The sequence below is a fragment of the Corvus hawaiiensis genome, chromosome 2 (assembly GCF_020740725.1).
Source record: "Corvus hawaiiensis isolate bCorHaw1 chromosome 2, bCorHaw1.pri.cur, whole genome shotgun sequence".
Taxonomy (NCBI): Eukaryota; Metazoa; Chordata; class Aves; order Passeriformes; family Corvidae; genus Corvus; species Corvus hawaiiensis.
In genome coordinates this window covers 89,093,441-89,115,795 of record NC_063214.1, presented here as the reverse complement: position 1 = coordinate 89,115,795, position 22,355 = coordinate 89,093,441, and the positions used below count along the sequence as shown (strand labels likewise).

Below are 22,355 nucleotides of genomic sequence, written 5' to 3'. Positions count from 1 at the left end.
TCCAAAGCACCAAGCAATAGAACAAGATGCAATGGGCAAAAACTGATACCCTGGAAGTTGGCCTGGAATGTGAGGAAGAACTTCTTTACTGTGTGGGTGACTGTTCACTAGAAGAGATTGCTCAGAGAGGTTGTGGAGTCTTCCTCGCTGGAGATGTTCAGAACTGTCTGGACACAATCCTGTGCTAGGATGACCCTGCTTGAGCAGGGAGGTTGGACCAGATGATCTGCTGTGGTCCCCTCCAACCTGACCCATCCTGCTGTTCTGTGAAAATACACTTTTTCTCTTGCTTCGAAAATGCATGAGAGAGACTTCAGAAGGATAGGAATATTTATCGTGAATAGCTGATGAGCGAAATCGACACGCTAGGCTTCTGCAGGCCGCCTTTGAAGGTGTCTGTAGCTCCCGTGTGCATCCCGAAACATCCCGGAATTTGAGTCAGCTCCGGGCAATGTTTGTGTTCTGTGAATCAGGTTGTACCCTGCCAGGGAGCCAGGAGGGGGCGCGCGAGGCTCCTGCTTCCCGGCGTTGTGCCGTCCCTCTAGAGGTGGCACTTGGGTTTTTGGGATGACAAATCTATCAGGAACTGCCGCTTTTTCCTGCATAAATTTTATCTCATCACAATATCTTTTTAGTACATGTTCAGTTTGGAGAATTCTCAAAAGAAAAAGTCATTTTTTTGAAGATGATGTGTCTTCATTCGCAGTACTCTACAGTGAAAATTAACAGCTGGTGTCTCTGATTAATTAGCTCACCCAGAGCCATTTACTGGAAACTGGAAATGGTTGTTTTTTCGAAAGCCTTTTTTGTCTGAAAGCAATGCAGATGCAAGCAGAGTGAGATAAAGTGAGGTGTCTTCCATATTCTACATTTGGCTGAGACCTGATAGTGTGCCACTACTGGTGGCTGCAGTCCTGGCTGTGCTTTGTGCTTTGTGCTTTGCAGCCACTGTCAAATTGCCTGATTTCAAAATGAGAGCAGGGCATTTTTGGCATCCACAGGGGCAGCAGTGTTTTTATATACTGTCATGGTTTTAAGCCCAGCTGGAGATGAAACACCACACAGCCTTTCGCTCACCCCTTCCCTTCCCTTCCCTTCCCTTCCCTTCCCTTCCCTTCCCTTCCCTTCCCTTCCCTTCCCTTCCCTTCCCTTCCCTTCCCTTCCCTTCCCTTCCCTTCCCTTCCCTTCCCTTCCCTTCCCTTCCCTTCCCTTCCCTTCCCTTCCCTTCCCTTCCCTTCCCTTCCCTTCCCTTCCCTTCCCTTCCCTTCCCTTCCCTTCCCTTCCCTTCCCTTCCCTTCCCTTCCCTTCCCTTCCCTTCCCTTCCCTTCCCTTCCCTTCCCTTCCCTTCCCTCCCCTCCCCTCCCCTCCCCTCCCCTCCCCTCCCCTCCCCTCCCGTCCCCTCCCCTCCCCTTCCCACCTTAGCTGAAACCAGGACATACAAATGTAATTTCCCACTACTCTTAATAAGCATTTCTCTCCCACCTTGTTGGGGGTGGATGGCAAGAAACTGCTATCTCCCAGAGCAAATTTTCTTTTAGTATATATAACAGAGGAGTTTGCCAAATAATTTAGGCTGCAGAGTGGAACAACCACAAAAGTGGTCTGAGGGTGGGGGAAAACCTGGCCATCTACAGTGCTGCAAACAGAGATAAGGTTCAGTCATTTATGAGGATTTAAAGGGGAGAGAGGAAGGGGAAGTAAGTATAAAATTAACATTTTTGTCTTCAGAGTCTTATATTTGAAGATAAACAATCTTTCTTCCCCATGAGATACCATTTTGCCATTATAACCTCATATGAACCATTAAAAGATGTTCAAAATTGCATATGAGGACCTCCTTTGGCCTGCTAAGAACTGTGTAACAGTGCTGTAAAGATATGCTTTCAGGTAGTTTATGTTCATCTGTTAGAAATAATTTAACTTTTTTGTTTTGAGGACCAAGGAACAGTTGATAATAAATCTTACAGTTGTTTGCATTTGGATGTTATGTGTAAGCCCAGTCACCTATCAGTGCATTTGTGAAACCCAGGCTCTTAACTTGTACTCAAAGGCTCTACTTTTCTTCCAAGAGAATATACAGTGCCTAAATCAGCATTCAGATTGAATCAAACCAGTGCTGAACAGAGCAGCAGGTGTTAAGGGAAGTGCTGTGGAGAAAGGTCTGAGTTAGAGATCAGAAAAATGAAGACTGTGAAGAATAAGGATGGGAAAAGCAGAAGGCAGAACTAGCAAACAGGAAGGCAGAGACCATGGACATGCACACTTGGGATGTCTGTGTTGGCCTAGCTTTGTCTGGAACTTCAGGGCAAGTTGTTGAGGTTTTCTCATTAGACTGTGAAAAACACTCAAAGAAATCCTGTGGAAGCAGGAACATGCAGTTGAAATGAGCTTCTGTGTCCTGACCATGTGATCCTCCTGGCAAACTACAGGAAATGTAAAGGGCTTTTAGTTTTGCCTTCTGTCCAACGTGGCTGTAGAAGCTGATCCCATGAGTATGGCCACTTATGAAATACTTTTTCTAATGGTCCTGTTAACATAGCGGTTTTCTGCTCATGTCTTTGGGCATATGTATGATATATATTCTGGGGGGGGCTGGGGAGAGAGAGGGAAGTTTTTAAAATTGTTTTACCTCGAAAGACAGTTGGGTTGTCTTTGCTATCCAAGAATAACTCAGAAATAGACCTCCCTAGCTCATAATGTGGGGAGTGTTGACCCAGATGAAAACAGGAAAATAGCAGAAGTAGTCATAGAAGTAGTTATTTGTTTCTGGTTACTAATTTTCTCAGCATGTAAAGAAACATCCATGTATGGGGTCGTGACTGAGAGCTTTTGGGTAGGAACAGGATACCTCAGAAGGGATGTAGTATGCTTTAATGTGTTACACTTTATGTCTGCAGGCCTATGCTTGACTCCACCTGACTGACAAAGGACGTTACCAGGCACATGCCAAGAGCTAAATGACCATTCAGCAAACCAGTGCACACTGTTGTGCCTTTTCCCAAGCACAAATTCAGTCCCTGTTCACAAGCAGAGTGTTGTGAAAAAGAACCAAGGGCAGCTGAAGCCAGTTTTGCAGTACATTGGCTGAGCTGAATTTGTGCCACTATGCAGTGATGGGTGCCACCCTGGGACTGTCTGTGAGAGAGTTCTGTGCTGTGCAGCCCTTGTGGCTGTAGGAAGCAGCAGATGTGGGCAACAGTCTCTTCCTCAGAAACTTTATAATTGAATTATGATGTAGAATAAATACTGCTGGTGTGTCATGCGCACATTAGAGAGCAGTGTACATTGTTACCTGTTGATCTTTCATTTTATATTTCTAGCAAAAAGCTGCCTTAAGCAAAACTGTTAGTCAGAGCCTGCCACTGGGTATCATCCTTGGCTTTCCATCTAAGCAGGTGAACAGGAACTTGTAGCAATGGATATCCTATGTGTAGGTGGTCTCCTTTCTTGGATTTCCATGTTTATTCTTACTGTTATTGTTAGCAAGTGGAATTAAGAAAGAAATATGAAGAGATTCAAAGCCTGCAAATCATTTTTGTGTCTCTGCTGATAGCTTGGCATTATAAATTTACAGAACACATGATTTTTCTATGTTGGATCATCAAAATCACTTTCCTAATGCGATTTAAAACTGTGTCCTTTGAAAGGTGTAGCAATATGCATGAGATAACTGAAAAGCTGGCTAAGGAAAAGACTTCTTTTTGAGGCATTTATGAAGCAGGAGTACGAATAGTATGAAATAACACCCTGTACAGATAAATATATTTTGCCTAAATTAACTAATTAGGCTGAATTCAAAGCAACCCTTTTCCTAGAATACTTAAAGTACTGTGTCTAGCGTAAAATAGAAATAGGGAGAAAGAATGACACTTAACTCTGTAAGAATCCGTAGTGATAAACCATTGCATTTCTGAGTTGTACCTCTTCCTCTGGGAATCTAGAGAAATCCAGAATTTCTTGGACTCCTTGTCTGTGTTTAACAATTGTCCCAGTCAACTGTTGAAAAGAAGCAAGCAAAGTCTGATATATGGGAGAGTGCTGGTTGTACTAAGTAGGTCATCCATACTCCTGTCTTTGTATCTTTAACAGATGAATAGCAAATCCTTGTATCTTTTGCATTCTGTTGCTTTTATTAACTGTGATGTCTGTGAGAGTTTCTTTCACTCTTAGGGAGCCTAACACAAACTTTGATGTTACGTTTAAGTTTGGCTTGTTGCAGGCTTCCTCTGTGTGTGTGAGAGAGAGAGTGTACACACAGACAAAATGGTACTGATGTCACTAATCAAGAAGATGGGACAACATTTGAATAACCTGCTGTAGGAACCCACAAAGAACTCTTATTTACATGATATAAATGCTGATAGTGAAAAATAAGGATATATATGTGTGTTTTACTGTTAGCCAATTTCTCTTTGTCTTGCAGCAAGCTGAAGTACGGTTGAAGTGTCTTCTGGGACTGCAGGGAATTTATAGCAGAAAAGAACTTGTTTCCAGGATGGATCTCTTTACTAACAGATTCAAGGTAAATAAATTATTGTTTGCTGTTTTTTTAAGTATAGGTTGGGTGTATACACAGGACCTGATGTTTTGATCAGAGCTGATCTCCCCACTCTCTTGACTGAGAGGAACTTAGACCTGCAGAAACAGCCTTGTTGACTGAGTGGATGAAGGAGTTTTGCTGAGATGTTTCTTTCTGTTTCTATGGAATTTTCCATTTCACTTTAGTTCACACAAAATGGTGTTAGTATGCACTGTGGTCAGTTGTCTCTGCCATTTATCCAGATTGGCCCAGATTTTTTTACAGGATCTTTGGCAGATGACAAAGAATTTCATATGCTAAAGATCCCCTTTTTGCTGCCCCTGATAATGGGTTAACCTTGTAGGTAGTGGACTGGCTGTCCATGTATCACACTGATGTGGGAATGGCTCTCTCTCGATCTACCATGTCAGTATGAGTCTCGAAGAAGGATCCCTTATCTCCTTTCTGAACAAATCAGGTGATACATTGTAGTTTTGAGAGCTTGTTTTGTGGATTCACTGACCCTGTACTCTGCCTTTATCATTTTCCAACATCCTGACTCATTTAAGAAGTAAGCCCTTTACTTTTTTCAACCCTGGCCTTGGTAATGATTTTGTCAACTGCTCTTATCCTAGCAGGGTTGCACCTTCTCAGTATTTGAATAACAAAGCTCAAGATGATGCAGCTGATATCTCAGTCCCTGTGAATCACGACATGATTCAATGTCAGGACAAATCAATGCCTGCATGTGGTGGCAATCAGTGTTCTTTTTGCAAAAGGTGCAGGGCTTACTTGTATATCAAAGCAGTTGCTAATAGTAAAAAATGCCTATCAGATATCCTCCAAGAATAAGAAATAGATTAATATTGGTATCTTAGTAATAAATTATTCAGAATGAAACTTGGCTAAGACTGACCTCTGTTTTATATGATTATGTGGTAGTCCCTTATCTTTCTGTCTCCTGTAAGCTGTGTAACCAAATGCAGGGTTGGTGTTCAATAAAGACTGATGAAATAGCTCTAGGCTGTTTGTACTGTGATCTCCCTGTGTGGAGGACGCAGTATAAATGGTTTATTGCAAACTCCATCCCCCAGTCCAACCCTCCACCCAAAAACAACTCTTTTCCCTCTAAACAAAAGAAATCCAAACAGCCACACAAGAAATACAAGTTTAAAAATTTAAATCATGCTTTCTCAGTGATGGGGAATGTAATCATATAACCATCAATCCATTTCCTGCAAATGGGAGTTACTCGTGTTCCCTGTTACCCTTGAGTGTTCAAACTCAGGATTTGTGGACTTACATACCTTCCAGCTGGATTGTGAGAAAAAGGAAGGTGCAAAGGAAAATGAATATAGAGATTTAGAATTCATATGTTAAATGGGGAAACTGTTAGTCCCAAATCAAGCAAGTCTAAAGGTGTAATATATCTTAAAGATATAGGCCACACTGAGGTGTGCAAGTTCTTGGTTCTATGGGATGGGAAGTTTTCCAGTTTTCTGAGCTGTTTGCCTGTGTACTAAGTTACGATATTGTGAATCCTGGAGGTCAGCAATGTTGCTGCTATGCCATGAGGTATCTTTATGACTTAAGCTCTAGCTGTCTTTCCAGCAAGGCATTGACTTCTGTAATGTGCAGGTGCAGGCACTTTACTGTTAATGGGAGGAACTGATTATATATTGCTTGTAATTTGAGGCTTACCTTCATTTAACATACTGAAGTGCCAGTAGTAACATCTTAGAAACAAGTTGTCAGTCACTTTTAATTTGTAGTGTGTAGTTGATTTCTTGTGAACGCATACATTACATCTATAAAAAAAATCATATTACTGCATGATTAATTCAGTTAAAAATTAACATGCTGTTAATTTTCAAGGGCTGGGGAACTACTTGGTAGTAATCAAGTTGCCTTATGTCTCTTAGGAAATAGCTACTGAAATAAAAATAAATCTCTGCTGTACTAGTGTAGATGATCTAGCTGTAGCAAAATACATGTTTATTGAGAATAAACCATGTTACATCTTTTTATTGTCATTTTACATCCATTAGGATCGAATTGTGTCCATGCCTCTGGACAAGGACCATGAAGTAGCAGTTCAAGCCATGAAACTCTTGATGCTTATGTCACAGTAAATAATTTCTTTTTTAATTTACTGTATTGTTTTAATGGCAACAAGATCCAGGTACAATCCTGATGAGTCTTCCTGTAATCAGTTACTTGTTGGGAAACAGTTGCTTCTGGCAGGATGTGAGTTACAGGTAAAGCTGCTCAAGACATGGCATTTTCTTTCTGCTGGAAATGCCAATGTTAAGAAAACCCTTGTGCTGAGATTCAATCTGAAAACTACATTTTTATATCTTTACATTTCCCTGTGAAAGGAAATTCCACCTTTTTAAATTTTGGCTTTTCTCAAAAAGAGCATTTGACTGCCTTGGGGGAAGTTCCCACTGAAGATGGGGTCCCCACCCCCATCTTCTGTCCCAGGTTTGCCAGGCCTTGACCAGGAGCTTGGAGAACTCTGCCATCTTCCCTGTCTCTGCACCTGATATAAGGAAGCCTTGATCTTTGAGGCGGTTGCTACAATTTGGACTTTCGGATTCTTGGCTCCAGGGCAGAGAATCTGGTAGCCTTTGAGCCCATAGCAGACTGACTGACAAGAAATGAGCAAGTGTTTGACACTTTTGTTTTGCTGAGGTGGAAAACCAACGGAAGAGTTGTTTTCTTTGGAAATTTACTTGCTGGCCATAGATTTGGTAGGATAATGGCAAGCTGGAAGTGTGGGGAAGAATTAGACTTAGCATTACAGAAGTATATAAATATTACTGTGATGCATCCTTGAACAGCATGTTTATTTTAGAAATGTCTTTATTTGCAAAATATGTGTAGAATAAATTTTCTGTCCCTCTTCTTCAAAGCGAAATGGGAATAAAATCTTCACTGCATTCCATTGGTAATACAGTTGAGATGTTAGGACTCAGTGTCTCTTCTGTCTGAGAGTGTAAGTTGAATTTTGGTGATACAGATGCTTATTTCCATGTACAGCATGACACGTTGTCCAATAGCCTTGTGGGATTTGCTTCTCTATTTAAGCCAGAAGTATTGGTCATTGCTAGAGGAGCATGTAGACCTTAGTGGTCCAACTAATACGGTGTTGTAGATATTTACATTAAATTCCAAGTATGTTTGTATATTGAAGTGCTGCTTTCTAGTCTCCTATCTCACTTCACATTCCACTGGTTTGAATGGCATTTTTCCAGGCCTCCTTGAATAGGCACATCAGAACAGCATATGATGCTGTGAACACTGCACCCTCTTCGGAAGGTAGTGCCATTGTTCGGGCCTCACTAGTAGTAGCCAGGGTTATATTGTTCCTGTGTTCACAATGTCCATTTCTACATCCCTTGGTTCCCCATGGTGCCTAGCTGTTAGAACAAAGCACAATGCCATGTCCATGGATAACGTGTCCCTGTGCTAGGAGGAGCAGCTCGCCATTGTTGAAGTACAAAGATTCCATACACCCGTTATGGCTGCACTTGTTCCGTATCTGAATTAACAAGAGCTATATTGGCACTGCAGCTGTTTATCATCTCTGGCTTTATTATAAGGGATCATGTTCTCATTAATGCAAGCTGCAGCTATAAAAGTTTGATCAATGTTTCTTTTTCCCTGAAGCAATTTTTTTCAGAATTTTGCTTAAATATGGTTTCCACTGTGAAGAAATGCCTTCTAAAGTTTTCTGAATGGTATTTTCCATCATAAGATGTAATTTTCATAAGTAAAATTAATACTTTATAAAATTGTTTTTAATTAGGCTGTGTAGAGGCCTAGCAAATACTTTTTCTTTCTTTTTGCTCATCTGTTGCATAGCCATCCTGCTTTTTTCCACTGTCCACCCCAGTTGCTCTTAGCCCTGCTGATTTGGCTTAATTATTGGAGTGGTGAAAGTGTGAGCTGGGGACTCAATAAGCAAATTCAACAACAGCTCTTCTCTTTGATAAGAGTAGTGCTGACCAGTCTATAACTCTGTGTGAAGAGAATGCAGACAGTATAGACAGTCGCATGTACATGTTTCTTAATAAAAGCCTGCATCAAGATCCTTTTCTAGCAGGGGAAAAGCTGATGCCTTAGTACCTACAATAGTAGCAGAAAGGACTTGCTGCTGGCACTGCAGAAGCAAAGACCTGCAGGGATGTTGTGTCTCAAATAGGTGTGTCTCATAGCTCAGAAGCAGTGTCTGGATATTGAGCAGTGATGCTACTTGATATGTGCGGTAAAGCATGAAATGGAGTTGGGGACAGCAACTCCCCTGCCTTAAAGGGGACAACAGAATAATAAATGACAGCTTGTATAAATGGCATGGCTACTAGTATGCACTGGTGTAATAAAATTTTTGCCACTTTTGTCATGCTGTCTTGGCTTCTCTTTGAATGACGAATTTTTGTCATCTGCAAATTTGGCAACTGAATTCAAGCGCCCCAACTTGCATTTTTAGTGAGATGTGAAAGACCTTTCAGGTCAAGTTTCTATTTTTAAAGCTACTGGCAAGAATCTCTATCTGAATTCCCTATATTTGATCTGGAATCATTAATTATTAAAAAAAATTAATATAATCTTAACTGGTGAGGTACTGCCCTTCAGAACATATCTCTAATCTTGGAATAAATATTTTGTTGTGTCATGATGTGAGTCATCAAGAAGCAAGGCCAGGAGTAGTTTTTTTTCTTCCAATAGTTTTTCTTGGAAAAATATATTATGTAAGTAACTTTCTTTTACTGACTTCCAGAGTTGTCTTTTGGGTGAGTATAGCAGCTAATTGACCGTTTTTGTGATGTTTTACAGTGGCAGCAGAGCTGTGCTCCATGTGTGTTAGTAACAGGTTTCAGCATCTCTTAACCGTGACTGCATTCCAGTCCTGTGGAATATCCACTGACTTTACATTCTCTCTCTTGATAGCTAGAGAGACAGTGAAAACACTGATCTTTTCAATTTACTTATACGTATTACATTATTAAAAAAAAAAATCCCAGTGCTGATTCAGAATTCTCTTGCTATGCATAGACTTAGTTTTTTTCAAATCCGTATTTGTATTTTGTTCTTGTGTATCTCTGTGAGCTGAGATTTTTTTTCCTTCTTGTTTGTTGCATGTTGTCTCAATTGAATGCCAGTCTTTGGGCTAGTAGTTTTCTATTTTTGCACAGCATGATGTGATCCTGAAACTGAAATGAGCCTATGAGGCTTAGCATAATAGAAATTATTAATGGTACTGAATTATGCATAATTGTTAGCATTAATGTTGCAAAGGATCTGACAGGGAATAGAACTAGGAAGGAAATAAAGAGGGAGAAAACATGAGTGACAATGAGAGACCAAGGTATCTTACTGAAAACATTGCCTTTTAGGAGGCAAATTAGTTTAGCATGCCTACTGCTAGACAATTCTGTTAATTTTTGTGTGCTTAACTACCTAAAAGAGTAGAGGGATTATGGAAAAGAGCAGCAAAAGTAATTGGGTAACTGCAGTAGATGCATGAGGGAAGGTTACAAGTGGTGTGGGTAAGGGCACAAATCTGCAATTAGCTTGAATATGTAAATAGCACAGGGGAAAATGACTGTGATTTACATTAGTTAAATGTAACTGGAAATTACACTGAGTTTTAAACACAAACCATATCAGTCTGCCACAGCATAATCACAGTGTATATGCTAATCCTATTGTAGGTGCGTGGGAAAGGACTATTGTTACATTGTAGTGGCAACCATGTCGTCATTTTGCTGATCACCAAAGTCTGTCTTCAAATACCTGCAAATGAGAGCTGGGGAGCTGTAATCTGGAGATTACAGAACAGATTAGTAGGACATGATTTCTGTACTTAAAATTTTTATTGCAGACATTAGAATACTTTCAACATATGTTTTTTTGGTTGATAGTGCTCAGTGTACAAATACTGCTTGTACAATGCATCTGCAGATTTGGATGTTTAACTTGACAATTTTAAATGCAACGTGAACAGATTCTTTTTTGACTGAGATGCTATACCTTGGATTGTCAATCACTATAATGTGTACCAGATCTTACCATGCACAGCCACTAAAAACAAAGACTAGCATAATACCCTGTAAAGTGTATCAGGTGTGTTTTTATTTTACTCTTGTGATTTTGATGGATATCCTTGGTATGAGTAGCAGCACAGACCAAGTCAAGCAACTCCAGCAGTCATACCTCTTGCTTGCAACAAAATGAAACAAAAAGCAAGATATGAAATCTTTCAACTGGTGCCATATGCAGAACAAAATGGGTCTGTGATCTCCCTCTAGAATGTCCCAGTTTCTTCTTTGTGACATGTTCACACTGAAGTGCAGAGAAAATGGTATGTCATGAGATTGGTATGTGGAAGACCATGCCTGTTTATTTTTAGGCACCTAAACACTTGCAGGCACTTCTGGCTTAACCTTTATCTGTTGCTTGGCATTCTGAGGGCTGTGAATTTGCAGCAGTATTATTGCTGTATTTGAATTATTCTTTGTGTGGTTGATGATTGGCTTATGTATGTAAGAAAGAAAGGCACCTGTTTTCTGTGGTAGTGTTAGTGCTGGTTGTAGCAGGTGTAGTCAAGTGCTGCTGCTTGCAGAGGTAAGTAAAATGCCTGAGCACTCATTTCAGTGGGAGTTATGAATATAAACCTCATTGTGGCTCAGAGAGTAGTGTTTGAACAGTAATAGTAGTAGTAGTACACACAGGTATTCCCTCCCACTCAAGAAAGAAAAAAACCTGAAAGATCAGGTGCTCAGGTGGTGTCAGGAGTGTCTGTCAGCTTGTGCTGCAAAGAAAATAGATTCTTCTCCCTTCCTTTGCTTCTCTGCTGTTTGGGGGTGCTTCATTTGCAGCTGGAGCTGTTGCATCTGACCTTGTATGTCTTGAGGAGGCAGGAAATAACACTGCACTAGATTAATGTAGCTGGCAAATTCCCAGGCTCCAAGAAGACAGTTAAAAACAGGGAGGTTGGGATTTTGGAAATCACAGAATTGCTGAAGTTAGAAGAGTTGTCTGGTCCAACCCCCTACTCAAGAAGGGCCACATAGAGCACGTTGCCCAGGACTGCACCCAAATGGCTTTTGAGTATCTCCAGCAGTGGAGACTCCACAACCTCCCTGAGCAGCCTGTGCCAGTCCTCTCTCACCCTCACAGGAAAAACATGTTTCCCGATGTTCAGGAGGAGCCTCCTGTGTTTCAGTTTGTGCCTGTTGCTTCTGGTCCTGGGCACCACTGAGCAGAGCCTGTCTCTGTCTTCTTACTCTCTCCACCAGCTTTGCTAAAACCCCCCTGAACCTTCTTTCTTCCAGGCTGAACAATCCCAGCTCCCTTGACCTTTCCTCAAAGGAGAGATGCTCCAGTCCCAGGAGAGATGATCCCCAGATCATCTTTGTGACCCTTCCTTGGTCTCTCCCCAGTATGTCTCTTGTCCTGGGGAGCCCAGCCCTGGACCCAGCACTCCAGGTGTGGCTTCACCAGTGCTGTGTAGAGAGGAAGGATCAACTCCTCAAACCTGCTGGTAACACTTAATACAGACTGAGATACCATTCACCTTCTTTTCAGCATTGGTGGCTCGTGTTCAACTTGGTGTCCACCAGGATCCCCAGTTTTTTTCCTAAGGATAGAAAATACCTATGGAAAGGCAGTTTCATTAGTACTGGAAAGGAAGAGTCCTTAATTTCTATCCAGAGAGACAGATGTTGCTGAGCCCTTCAAGCTATCTGAACAATTTAGTCAAGGAGCTCTTTTAAAATAGAAACATTTAGGTATTGCATTCATAATTTCTATAAATATGCTAAAGAGAGAAAACCTGAAATACAAAGAAGAAAAAATTTAAATGTAAAAAAAGTGTATGTTTGACCGGCGTGTTCATGCAGGAAATTCCATTTAAGCATAAGAAAAAAGTTTTTCACTGTGGGAGTGATCCAGTGCTGGAACATATTGCCAGAGATGTTGTAGAGTCTTTGACTTCATAGATTGGACACAACCTTCATCAACCTGCTGTAGCTGATCCTCTTGTGAGCAGGGGGTTGGATCAGATGATCTGCAGAGGTGCTGACCATCCTCAGTGCTCTGTGATTCTGTAGTGGTTCAGTCTAGATCACTGTATATTTGTGTAGAAATTTCTTATATTCCAAGCTGTCCACTTGGTTTTGAAAAAAACAGTGTTTTGGAAAAAAAATATATATATAGAGAAAATGACAAAGACATCTTCATGGAAACCAGTGCTTTAAAAGAACTGAATAATAGATTAACATTAAAAAGAATGAAAGAAACCTTGTCAGACTGCTAGTTTTTGTGTAAATTCCCCATAGTCTTTTAATACTTGTTATATCATGTCTTTTTATTCCTGTAAGTGCTCTTTTCTGTCATTCTTTGTTCTACTCTCAATTGTCAAGCTTGTAGAAGTTTAATAAATTTGATCATTTATGGCTTTACAGGACACACCACTGCTTATTCATATGCTCTAGTGCACCATTTTACTTCTTTCATTTTTTTACTGTTGAACATCGATAAACACATTTTTACGCTACTTTCCCAGTTCTGTAGATGGTTGAATGAATGACATAAATATTTTCCTTTATGTTGATTTCTTAATGTGTATTATCAGACAACTTCCTGTATGGCCTATTACTGCAAATGTGTGCTCAAGGTAATTGCATGTTTAAACAGTCTGCCAAAACCTGCCTTAAGTATGTAAGGCAGCTTTTATTTCACATTATCCTGTGAGACCGAGTCATCACTTTTGGAGACATACCATTAGCACTCTCATTTAAAGGCCTTTTTAATGGATGCTCCAGTGATACTCTCACCTAATGTGAGCTCACTTCTTTTTCAGTCAGGTTGGAGGATATTTTGGGGCTTTCTGACTTGTGAGGATGCTAAAGGATGTGATGGGCTGGAGACAAATGGGCAAGCATAGGAAGGACTGCTGATTTTTTTTAGACATCGCTCTTAGCAAGAGAATAGCATGACTCCTCAGTTGTAGAGAGGGTATTGGACCACATTTGTAGATGGTTTTAAAATGTTACTCCTCAAGGATTGAATGCAGTGATAAATAAAAAACCTTTCCTCTCACCTGGGTGTAGTAAGTGTAAGGATCTCATATGTTGCTATTTCATTCTCTGAAGTAGCCTAGCCTAGTGACATTGTTGTGGCAGCAAGAAGCAGGTATTTGGAAACTGTAATGCTTGCTTTGGACTTCCCTGCTCTGGTATCTCTTCTTTGGGTTATTCAACCTTGATGCTTCAGTTTCTCTTTGTAAAAGTTTGATATGGATACCATTTCTACCTCTCAGAGAGAGTGTTCTAGGTTTACTAGTTGGCATATGGTATTCTCAAGATGTGTAGCTGAATGAAAAAAGTCATGACTTTGAATGTGCTTGTGCAGAGAGGTCCCAGCCATAGGTGTGCCATCAAGAATGTGTTTTGATTTCTTTTTACGTCGGACTCTGTACAAGCCTAGTGTAATAGAATATGGGTTTTAAAATACTGGAATAAATAACTTAAAAATAATTTGTACTACAAAATGAAGGTTTCTTATTGTTTATTATCTTCTATGGTGAACATCTAAGCATGAAGTAGAGGCATGATTTTCCTGTTTTATTACTCTTGCCCTTTTTACTGTGATCACTAATCAACCGCAATTATATTTTAAATTAATGTTCATGTCTATGCAGTGGGCCTGATTTACCATGGCTTGCACAGACTGTTTCTCTACACAGTGAGTAAAAGAACACTGCCAATTTTGTTTGAGAGCATTTTTAGAAATGCCCTACAAAAATTTACACATAGCTGTGTAAACAAGTAGCATGGTTATGGAGAATCAAGTCTAGTGAAAGCTGGACATAGCATTCATACTGTTCTTTGCAGATAAACCTGGTCTTTAACTTCCGTTGTTATTTTTTGCCTAGGAACTGTGAGGATGTATTATCAGCTGAGGACTGTGAAATGTTGCACCAGTTTGTTTATACCACACACCGTCCGCTTGCAGTAGCAGCTGGGGAATTCCTTTATAAAAGGTATCCCTGCCTACTTCTTGCATATTCTCATTTGTTTTGGAATGAAGGTGGATTTATTTAAGGGGGACATTAAGCATTACTTTTTCCTCTGAAAGTGTGTTTCTTCTGGTGAATCAGACGAGAAGTGCTGTCTGGAGGTAATTGCGTCTTTTCCTGCACAGCCTGAAAACAATAGGCATGAGAAAAGTTGGAAGACTAACGCAGAGGGTATGAAACTACTGACTGATCCACAAGTGCCATGCTATATTGAAAACAGGCTCTCTTTCATTCTACTTTCTTGTCCTATTGCTTTGCTTCTTACAAGCTAATCTGTCACCTGGTATCTGCTGGATTTTCATAGTTTGGTGATTAATCACAAAAATGGCCTCCTCTTCTCCCTTTGGAAGTTGCCTTATACATTGTAAAGGCTTTAAATAATGGGAGATGCAGCAGATTAGAAAGCCCTCCCAGTTTCCTGTCAGGTTAAACAGGGTTTATCTTCCCCAGGAGTAACTCTTAAAAATGGGCTTCTTATAACAATGGTTGCATGAAGTTGAATGGAGTTGTCATGCTAAAAAGGGAAGAGACAAATATTCTTTCTCTACTGAGAAAGAAATAATCTTGACTTACAAAAAGGAATGAAAATAAAAATATTTAGGCAAGGATTTTTTGGGGGAAGATTCAGAAGTAATGATTGTGTTTCCACACATACAGAATCTCCTCCTAGTTGTCTTTTCCTGTCTAACTGAAATGTTGGCATTCTGGAATTTGTGGAGCCAAGTCCAACAGAAAGACAAATGAAGAGAAGCTTCTGTTTTGATGAGTCTGCTATCACATCTGCTAGACTTAGTGTTTTGTGTTGGTCCTAATATGCACTCATAAATTAGATGTTTTTCCTCTCAGAACTCTGCTGCTTTTTGCTATCAAAGTGATTGCCCTGATAACTTTACTTTTTCTACCCAGCTTGCCAGTGCACTGTGGACACCTTGATGCTGTAAATCTCATCCTTGTTCTTGTTTGCCCAGTGCTTCTCTCCAGCACTTCTACCAGTATAGAATGTTCATTCTCGTGTGAAAGACATGTTAGTGACACCCTCCTTTCCCCAGTCATACTGATAAGTTTTAGTATTAATGCTTATGCTTTCCAGCCCTGCTGCCCCTTCTTCTTGGTTTGCACAAAATCTCCTCTATGTCTGCACGTTTTAACTTAGGTTACTTAGCTGGCATAAATTATACTAGCAGAAGCACTTCCTGAATGCACAAGCTGACATTTTTGCTGACATTTAGTAGTGTGGTCCAGCTCTTAAATCCAAGCTGTTTGGGCAGTATATTAGTCTGCGGGGATGGCCTTCCTGTATTTATCTTGGGATTAGTACTCTTTGTGGGCAGTAGTCACAGTCATTTTGGATAAGGGGGGGAAATGGAAATGTCATACTGTGCTTCATACTTCAGATAGAAGAGGAGCAGCAACTTTTCCACTGTATTTGTGATGTTAATTTCCTCGTACAATTACAAGATACTGTGCTTTCCTTAAGAAGCTGCAGTTCCAAGATGTACTGTGATGTGAACAGTGGCTGTGTCGTAATATCTCTGTTGTGTTAAGGTTTAAATTTGGCCTAGAGCAAGCCCCTTTTCAAGCATGAGCAAATGCTGGCCTCCTTCTGTGGTCAGTTCTGTGGAATCTGCATCCATTACCCAGAAAGCTGGGAGGGTACCTGTGAAAACTGTCAGAAATAGTCTCTGCATCCACAGGGACAGCATATCTCTCATAATGCAGAACAATCTAATCTTTTTTCCTTTCATCTGCTGAAAAAGTCAAATGACATTTGGGGTAAATAAGTAGACACTTAAGAGAAATACAGTCCTTGTGATCTTGACAGAATTACTGTTTCATTGGTAAATGAGGAGAATGTGGCAGAACTGGACTGACTTCCTTTTCTGTTGGCAGGCTGCTTAGTCATGAGGGAGATAAAGAAGTTCAGCCCAAAGGAGGAGGAAAGTTTGGGGCGAGTACTGACCAATTGAAAAGATTAATACACTTTTTCCTGGAGAGTGAGGTGAGGAGAATAGCCCCTCTAGTAAGCCTCTTAAATCCAGTGCTGCATGTTAAATCAATTATTTTCTTTCTTTTGAAAGCAATTTCTGTTGGTGAGCTCTGAAATGTTTGGTGTTTGAAATGTTTTTACTCTCTAGGTTAAGTTTTTAATGAATCCATTTCTGTTCTGTTGTATTAAAACTAATTTGCAAGTGTGCTAATGCAGAGAATCAGTGCTGAGGCAGTTTCTGGAAGTAAGCTGAAAGTCTAATGCCACCAAGTGAGGTTTTTTTGGAATGTGTCCATGTCTTTCTGCCGGCAGGTGTGGGTTGCTGTACCATGACTCCATGCTGACCCAAACCTGTAGTTTTATTGAGAGTTTTATCAGCTGAAGTGCTGATAAACAGTTCATGCTTAGCTTTTGCAGTGGTGCAGACCTCTCTCTGGCCAAAGTGTCTCAGACACAGCAGTTTTGAATCTTTCTGCAAAGAACTGGATAGGAAACTTGTTTCTAGTCCTGTGACTGGATTTTTTGCTGTTCCAGACAGCAATATAAAGCAATACAGAAGCTAGTTTCAGAGATTATTTAAATTAAATTTAAATTACAATTTGTATTAAAAAGAAAATAAAGTATTTTTTGCCTGCTTTTCATCCTTTTTCACCCCACTTTCCTGCTTTGTATCAGATTGAAGACATGGTGTTTAAATGTTGATTGGCCTCGAACTAAATATGTTGGACTACTGCATGTGAATATATGTGTGAATGGCAGAGCTTTATCATTGGACAAAGGGAGAGGAACTTACGAAGCTGTATTTCTTTTAGTGATGTGCTTGCTTCTATAAGCTTGTGTTTTTAATCCCTAGCTACACAAACATGTTGCATACCTAATAGACAGCTTGTGGGATTGGGCAGGCAAATTCCTGAAAGATTGGGAGTGCATGACTACTCTTCTACTAAAAAATGCTGAAGAAGATGGAGAAGGTGGGTAAGCAAAGAACTTAGTTTTGTCTGAATGAGTCTCCCCTTAGTATTTTTTGAACCTTGCCTTAGCTAGTTTAGGATAATTTCATATTGCAATACCATTTGGTCCCAAATTGTGGTCCCCAAGTGTCACAAAGCAGATGCAACTCAATGCACTGCTAATGTAATATTTATATCAACATACATGTTTTATTCAGTATTCTGTATTTCTGTAATGTTAGTTCAGAAACTTTGCAAGAATACTTGTATAATTAAGCCGTAATGCTTATGTAGTGTTCACTTTCTTTGTTTCTCAAAAACTTAAAAATCTAAGAGTTTTAATAGGTCGAAATGCAGTTATTGTCAGGCTTTTGTTCCTGCCTCAAAAGAAAATGAATAATGTATTGAGTTCAATGACATCTAACACTAGAGGATTTTTTGTGGTAGAATTATTTTGAAGTGAACTTAAATAAATCTTTAAAGTCCCTTCCAACCCAAACCATTATATGATTCTATGAATAGTTGCTGTAGTAGAGCTGGAGTTGGTTGTGTGATTAAAACCAATTTGTAGACCCAGTGAGTTAGAACATTTTGCTACTCAAAGAAGAAGGTTTGTCCTAAATGAGACACTAGTCAGTAGGAGACCTCATTAAAACTTCCTGTGTTTTTGTGAGCCCAACTGCCCAAAGAAGTTTAGCCATTAAGGGATTAATGGTACTCAGTAAATGTAGAAAATAACTTTCTTCAAACGAAGTCAAGCACTCTCCAGCTGTTTATGTAGCAACACTGCTTCTCCCTTTCTTTACTGTCCTTCCACAGTTGCTCAGGTAAATGAGTAGGCTTTACATCAGTTGTTGCTGCATTTTCACTTTTCTTTTGTGTGATGCTGAGGGTGGTTTTCTTCCAGCACTGAGCGATGCCCAGGAAAGTGCTCTCATCGAAATCATCCTCGCAACAGTCAGAGAAGCAGCTGAAGGTCATCCTCCAGTGGGCAGAGGTGCAGCCAAAAAAGTCAGTGCATATTAGTCTTATTTATTGTCCTGTCATCACATTATCTTTGCCTTATGTACTTTGCCAGAATAGCTTGTTCCTAGTTTGCAGGTGTATCTTAGGAAATAAAATAGCTTTTTTTTCTGAAATGCTGCAGTGTCTTTTCACCACTAGGTCTTATTAGAAGTGGGTGTTGCAGGAGATGAGCATTAGAGAAGAGCCACTTGAAGCATGTTATTGACAAATGATGAGCATTTTATCCATGACATATAGCTGTTCGGAAAATTGCATTTAATTTAAGGTTAACAAAAAAAAAGCATCTGGTTTTCTTCATTGAAAAGTATCTCTATCTTAGCTTGATATGCTTGAGACAATGCAATGGGAGTTAAGCTTGGATTACATGTAAAATTCCACTCATCTCAGAGATTTTATAATTGAAACCAAATGCTTTATCTGCAGATTTTGTCAGTGAAAGAGAAGAAAATACAATTGGAAGATTGTACCAAAATTACTGAACACTTTATTATGGTGCTTCCTCAGCTCTTGGCAAAGGTAACTAACAGCTGCTCTGTGAGTGCATGTTAAATATTTCATTAAAATTCCTGCAATGTACTCATATCCTGTTTTTTCTCTGCAGTATTCAACAGATGCACAAAAAGTGGCAAATCTTCTGCAGATTCCTCAGTATTATGATTTAGATGTTTACAGTACGGGACATCTAGAGAAGGTGAATAGAAATTGGGGTAATTGGTTCATGTGGAATGTACTAAGTTTTTGTGACAGTGTAGGGAGTTTAATGGGATTTGGAACAAGTGGGAAATTGTTGAAATACAATGAAATGGTCTCATACCTTAAGGAAAGTGGTCTTATTCAGGCTTTACTTTTTGATTTGGAGCTGCAAAGAAAAGCCTTAGTGCTTGTCAGTTCTGATATGCTGTGTCTGGCTTTGGTGGGTAACGATTTGTGGTTTTGTCTGGTAGACCCAGCCCTGGATTTTTTCATTCCTGGCTGGAGGGAGGGTGGGTTATACCATGTGTCTAAGTTGGTGTCTCCCAGGAGTTTACTACAGAAAAGGTTTCATTCTCCGTGAAGGCTGACTCCCAGCTGCTGGGGAATGACAGTAACTGAAAGATAAGAATGGAGATAGTATATCTGCTGATGGGAAAGGGATGGTCAGAAACGGATAGATGAAATCCTCGAAATAGCTTAATGTATTCTTAAGCAGGGATGTTTACAGGGAGCTAGTGTTAGACACACACTCTGAGGTTAATTCCAGCCCAAAACTTGAACTGGAAGAGAGCGAGTCATCAGAATGGCACAAGTTACCTCTCCCAATAAGAGCGAAGACCCAGTCGCTGATGTGGTCCAAAACATTCTCCATTCTCCATTGCTGAGGGAAACAGCTTCCATTGTTTGGAGACACACCTATCCTTTGAGAAGGCATCTTATATTCCCTGTGTAGTGCTAAACATGTATTGCTAAAGTAGAACTTAAAGCAGCTGCTTCATTCTTTAGGAAGATCCAGAGACATAATAATGAAAAAGCTACAAACACAGAAAAAAAAGTTGTGTCCTCTAATCCTACCCCTCTCCTCCTCAGACTGGTTTTTGTTTCGTCTTGTTTATATGACCTATAAGGATATATGGGCCTAGTAAAATGATTTAAAGCATAAGAGGATTTTTGTACAATTTACCTATAATACCCCTTTTATCACCTGCAGCATTTGGATGCTTTGCTGAGAGAGATTAAAGACATTGTGGCCAAACACTCCGACATGTCTGTCCTCGAGGCTTCCTCCAGGACTTATTATATCCTCTGCAGTGAAGAAATTGCCATCTATAGCCAGGTGGATTGTGCTCGAACTCAAATGATAGATGAGTTAATGGATCAGCTTAACCAGCTACTAGATTGCTTCTGGCAAAAGGTGAGTGTGACTCATTGAGGGGTAAGCAGACTGTTTCTCTAGGAAAAAAAAAGAAGACAAAATTAAGGGGCATATGGAACTATTCTTTGCCTCCTGTTTCATCTTGAAGGAGGCAGAACTCTAAAAGATGGGTTTGCACCTCTGAGAAGAATGGTTCTTCACATTTTAATGAAACAGATGTATTTTGGCAGTATATTTGGCAGGAACAGAGTGGGGAAAATAATAAACAAGGTAGTCCACACCACCAAGAGGGCATTGTATGTCTTCTGGGAGGGTTTTATTGGAAGCTGATGTTGTAAAATGTAAGCCAAAAGGCCCCCTAACCTCAGATTAGAATTATTTTGTTGATCTGTGTCAGTGTGGGAGAATGTTTACTTGTGAGGAACAAAGTCCTACTCCAGATATTCTGGACCTAAGCTCTGTAGTTGCTTTGTAGTTACTCCAGTACTGGGCCAAAGATACTATGTGTGAGATCAGCTAGTAAGTGCTGTTGATCTGTAGGTGATGAGGCTCTTCCCAAAAAGGTGCAGTTCTGTAGTTCTCCATATTTGACTCTGCACAGGATGCCCTTTGTGCTGTCACTTTGGGTGTAGGGAAAAAAAATAGCAAACAGCAGTCTGTAATGCAGATTGTATAGCTTTGAGGGTCTTTGAAATAATGACTTTCCCCTTGAAAGAAGACTGCAGTCTCCCTCAGAGCTTTTCATTAGGTCTAAAAAGCAGAAACAGCTGGTGGGGATATGAATAGCTTGCTGGCTGAGCTGAACAACAGAAGCCTGCAGCTGATCTGATCAACTGTGCCGTCAGGAACAGGTGTCATGCCATGGTATGAGAGTTAACACTGGCAGGTTTATATTGGACACAGGGATATTGCAAAATGTGTCAAGCCAAAAAATCCCCTAACCTCAGATTGGATTAATTTTATTGGTCTTAAATAGAGATCTATGTCAATGTGGGAGAATGTGTACTTATGAGAAACAAGATAAGTGCAAGACCAGGGATTCTTTGACTCCTCCGTAGTGTGATCTATATCTAAATAAAGAGATTTTCCTCCTGGAACTCCTCCCTTCTAATTCCTGGTTGTATATTTCGTCCCCCAGAATCACATAGTATACTTGTGGAAACTACAGCAATTGCATCTATGGGAAAGTATTTAATATATTTTTAGCTGTCTTTGAATGTGATCTGGCAGCTGGAAGCAAGGAAGGTCAGCACCATGTGAGCACTTAGCTTTCCAGAGATCACAACTGTGTGAAGAACCATGTTAGACTAATTGCTATTTACTCTGTGTTAGCAATGTTGCAGTCTAGGGAGGCTGCCACTGGTTTGTTAATGACAGGGATTATACAAAATTTCTCTGCAGTTGTATTGTTTTCTTTTTACTGTAGAGTAAGACATGAGTTAAGATATGGTTAAAAGTGAAGGTACTGGGGAGGGCTGGAGGAGAGTGATCCAGTCTTGTGGGTTGGTTGGGAAGAGAACACAGTAGTTGCCTTGGCCCACACTGGCTAATTCCTTTCTCTTTCCCAAACTTCCGTGATTTAGGAAGGAGGATTTTGTACGGATGCAGGAGAAATATCCCGGATGCATTCTACTTTGAGAAGAATAGCAGCTTTTCATAAGTGAGATGTTTATTTACACAATTTATGTTCCCATATACTTAAAGTGTCAACCGTACACATGGAAAGTGAGACTTGCTTGTTGGGTTTAATGGGGTTTTCACAAGAGAATGAAAGTGATACCTATGAGAGGTGCTGCAAGGTTTAGTTTCTTCTTAATAGAACTGTACGCTTGGATATGGAATTATTTTTGGACTCATTACTGAGCATCAGCCCTAATGTGGCTGAGAAGTGTATGCTACAGAATTGAGATGTCAGAGTGGACACAGAGATCCCCTCT

The 22,355-nt window shown here is 40.1% G+C and overlaps 1 protein-coding gene across 2 annotated transcripts in view; it reads left to right on the top strand.

Annotated features, from left to right (window-relative positions):
• LOC125336179 (cohesin subunit SA-2-like) overlaps nucleotides 1–22,355 on the top strand; it is a 64,012-nt gene that overhangs the window by 20,521 nt on the left and 21,136 nt on the right. For both annotated transcript variants that reach the window (XM_048324448.1, XM_048324458.1), the window contains 10 exons: nucleotides 4,424–4,522; nucleotides 6,568–6,647; nucleotides 14,463–14,570; nucleotides 16,497–16,605; nucleotides 17,447–17,564; nucleotides 18,451–18,554; nucleotides 18,993–19,085; nucleotides 19,171–19,260; nucleotides 20,254–20,457; nucleotides 22,002–22,078. In XM_048324448.1, the coding sequence (XP_048180405.1) occupies nucleotides 4,424–4,522; nucleotides 6,568–6,647; nucleotides 14,463–14,570; nucleotides 16,497–16,605; nucleotides 17,447–17,564; nucleotides 18,451–18,554; nucleotides 18,993–19,085; nucleotides 19,171–19,260; nucleotides 20,254–20,457; nucleotides 22,002–22,078 (1,082 nt within the window). The remainder of the gene's footprint in view (nucleotides 1–4,423; nucleotides 4,523–6,567; nucleotides 6,648–14,462; nucleotides 14,571–16,496; nucleotides 16,606–17,446; nucleotides 17,565–18,450; nucleotides 18,555–18,992; nucleotides 19,086–19,170; nucleotides 19,261–20,253; nucleotides 20,458–22,001; nucleotides 22,079–22,355) is intronic.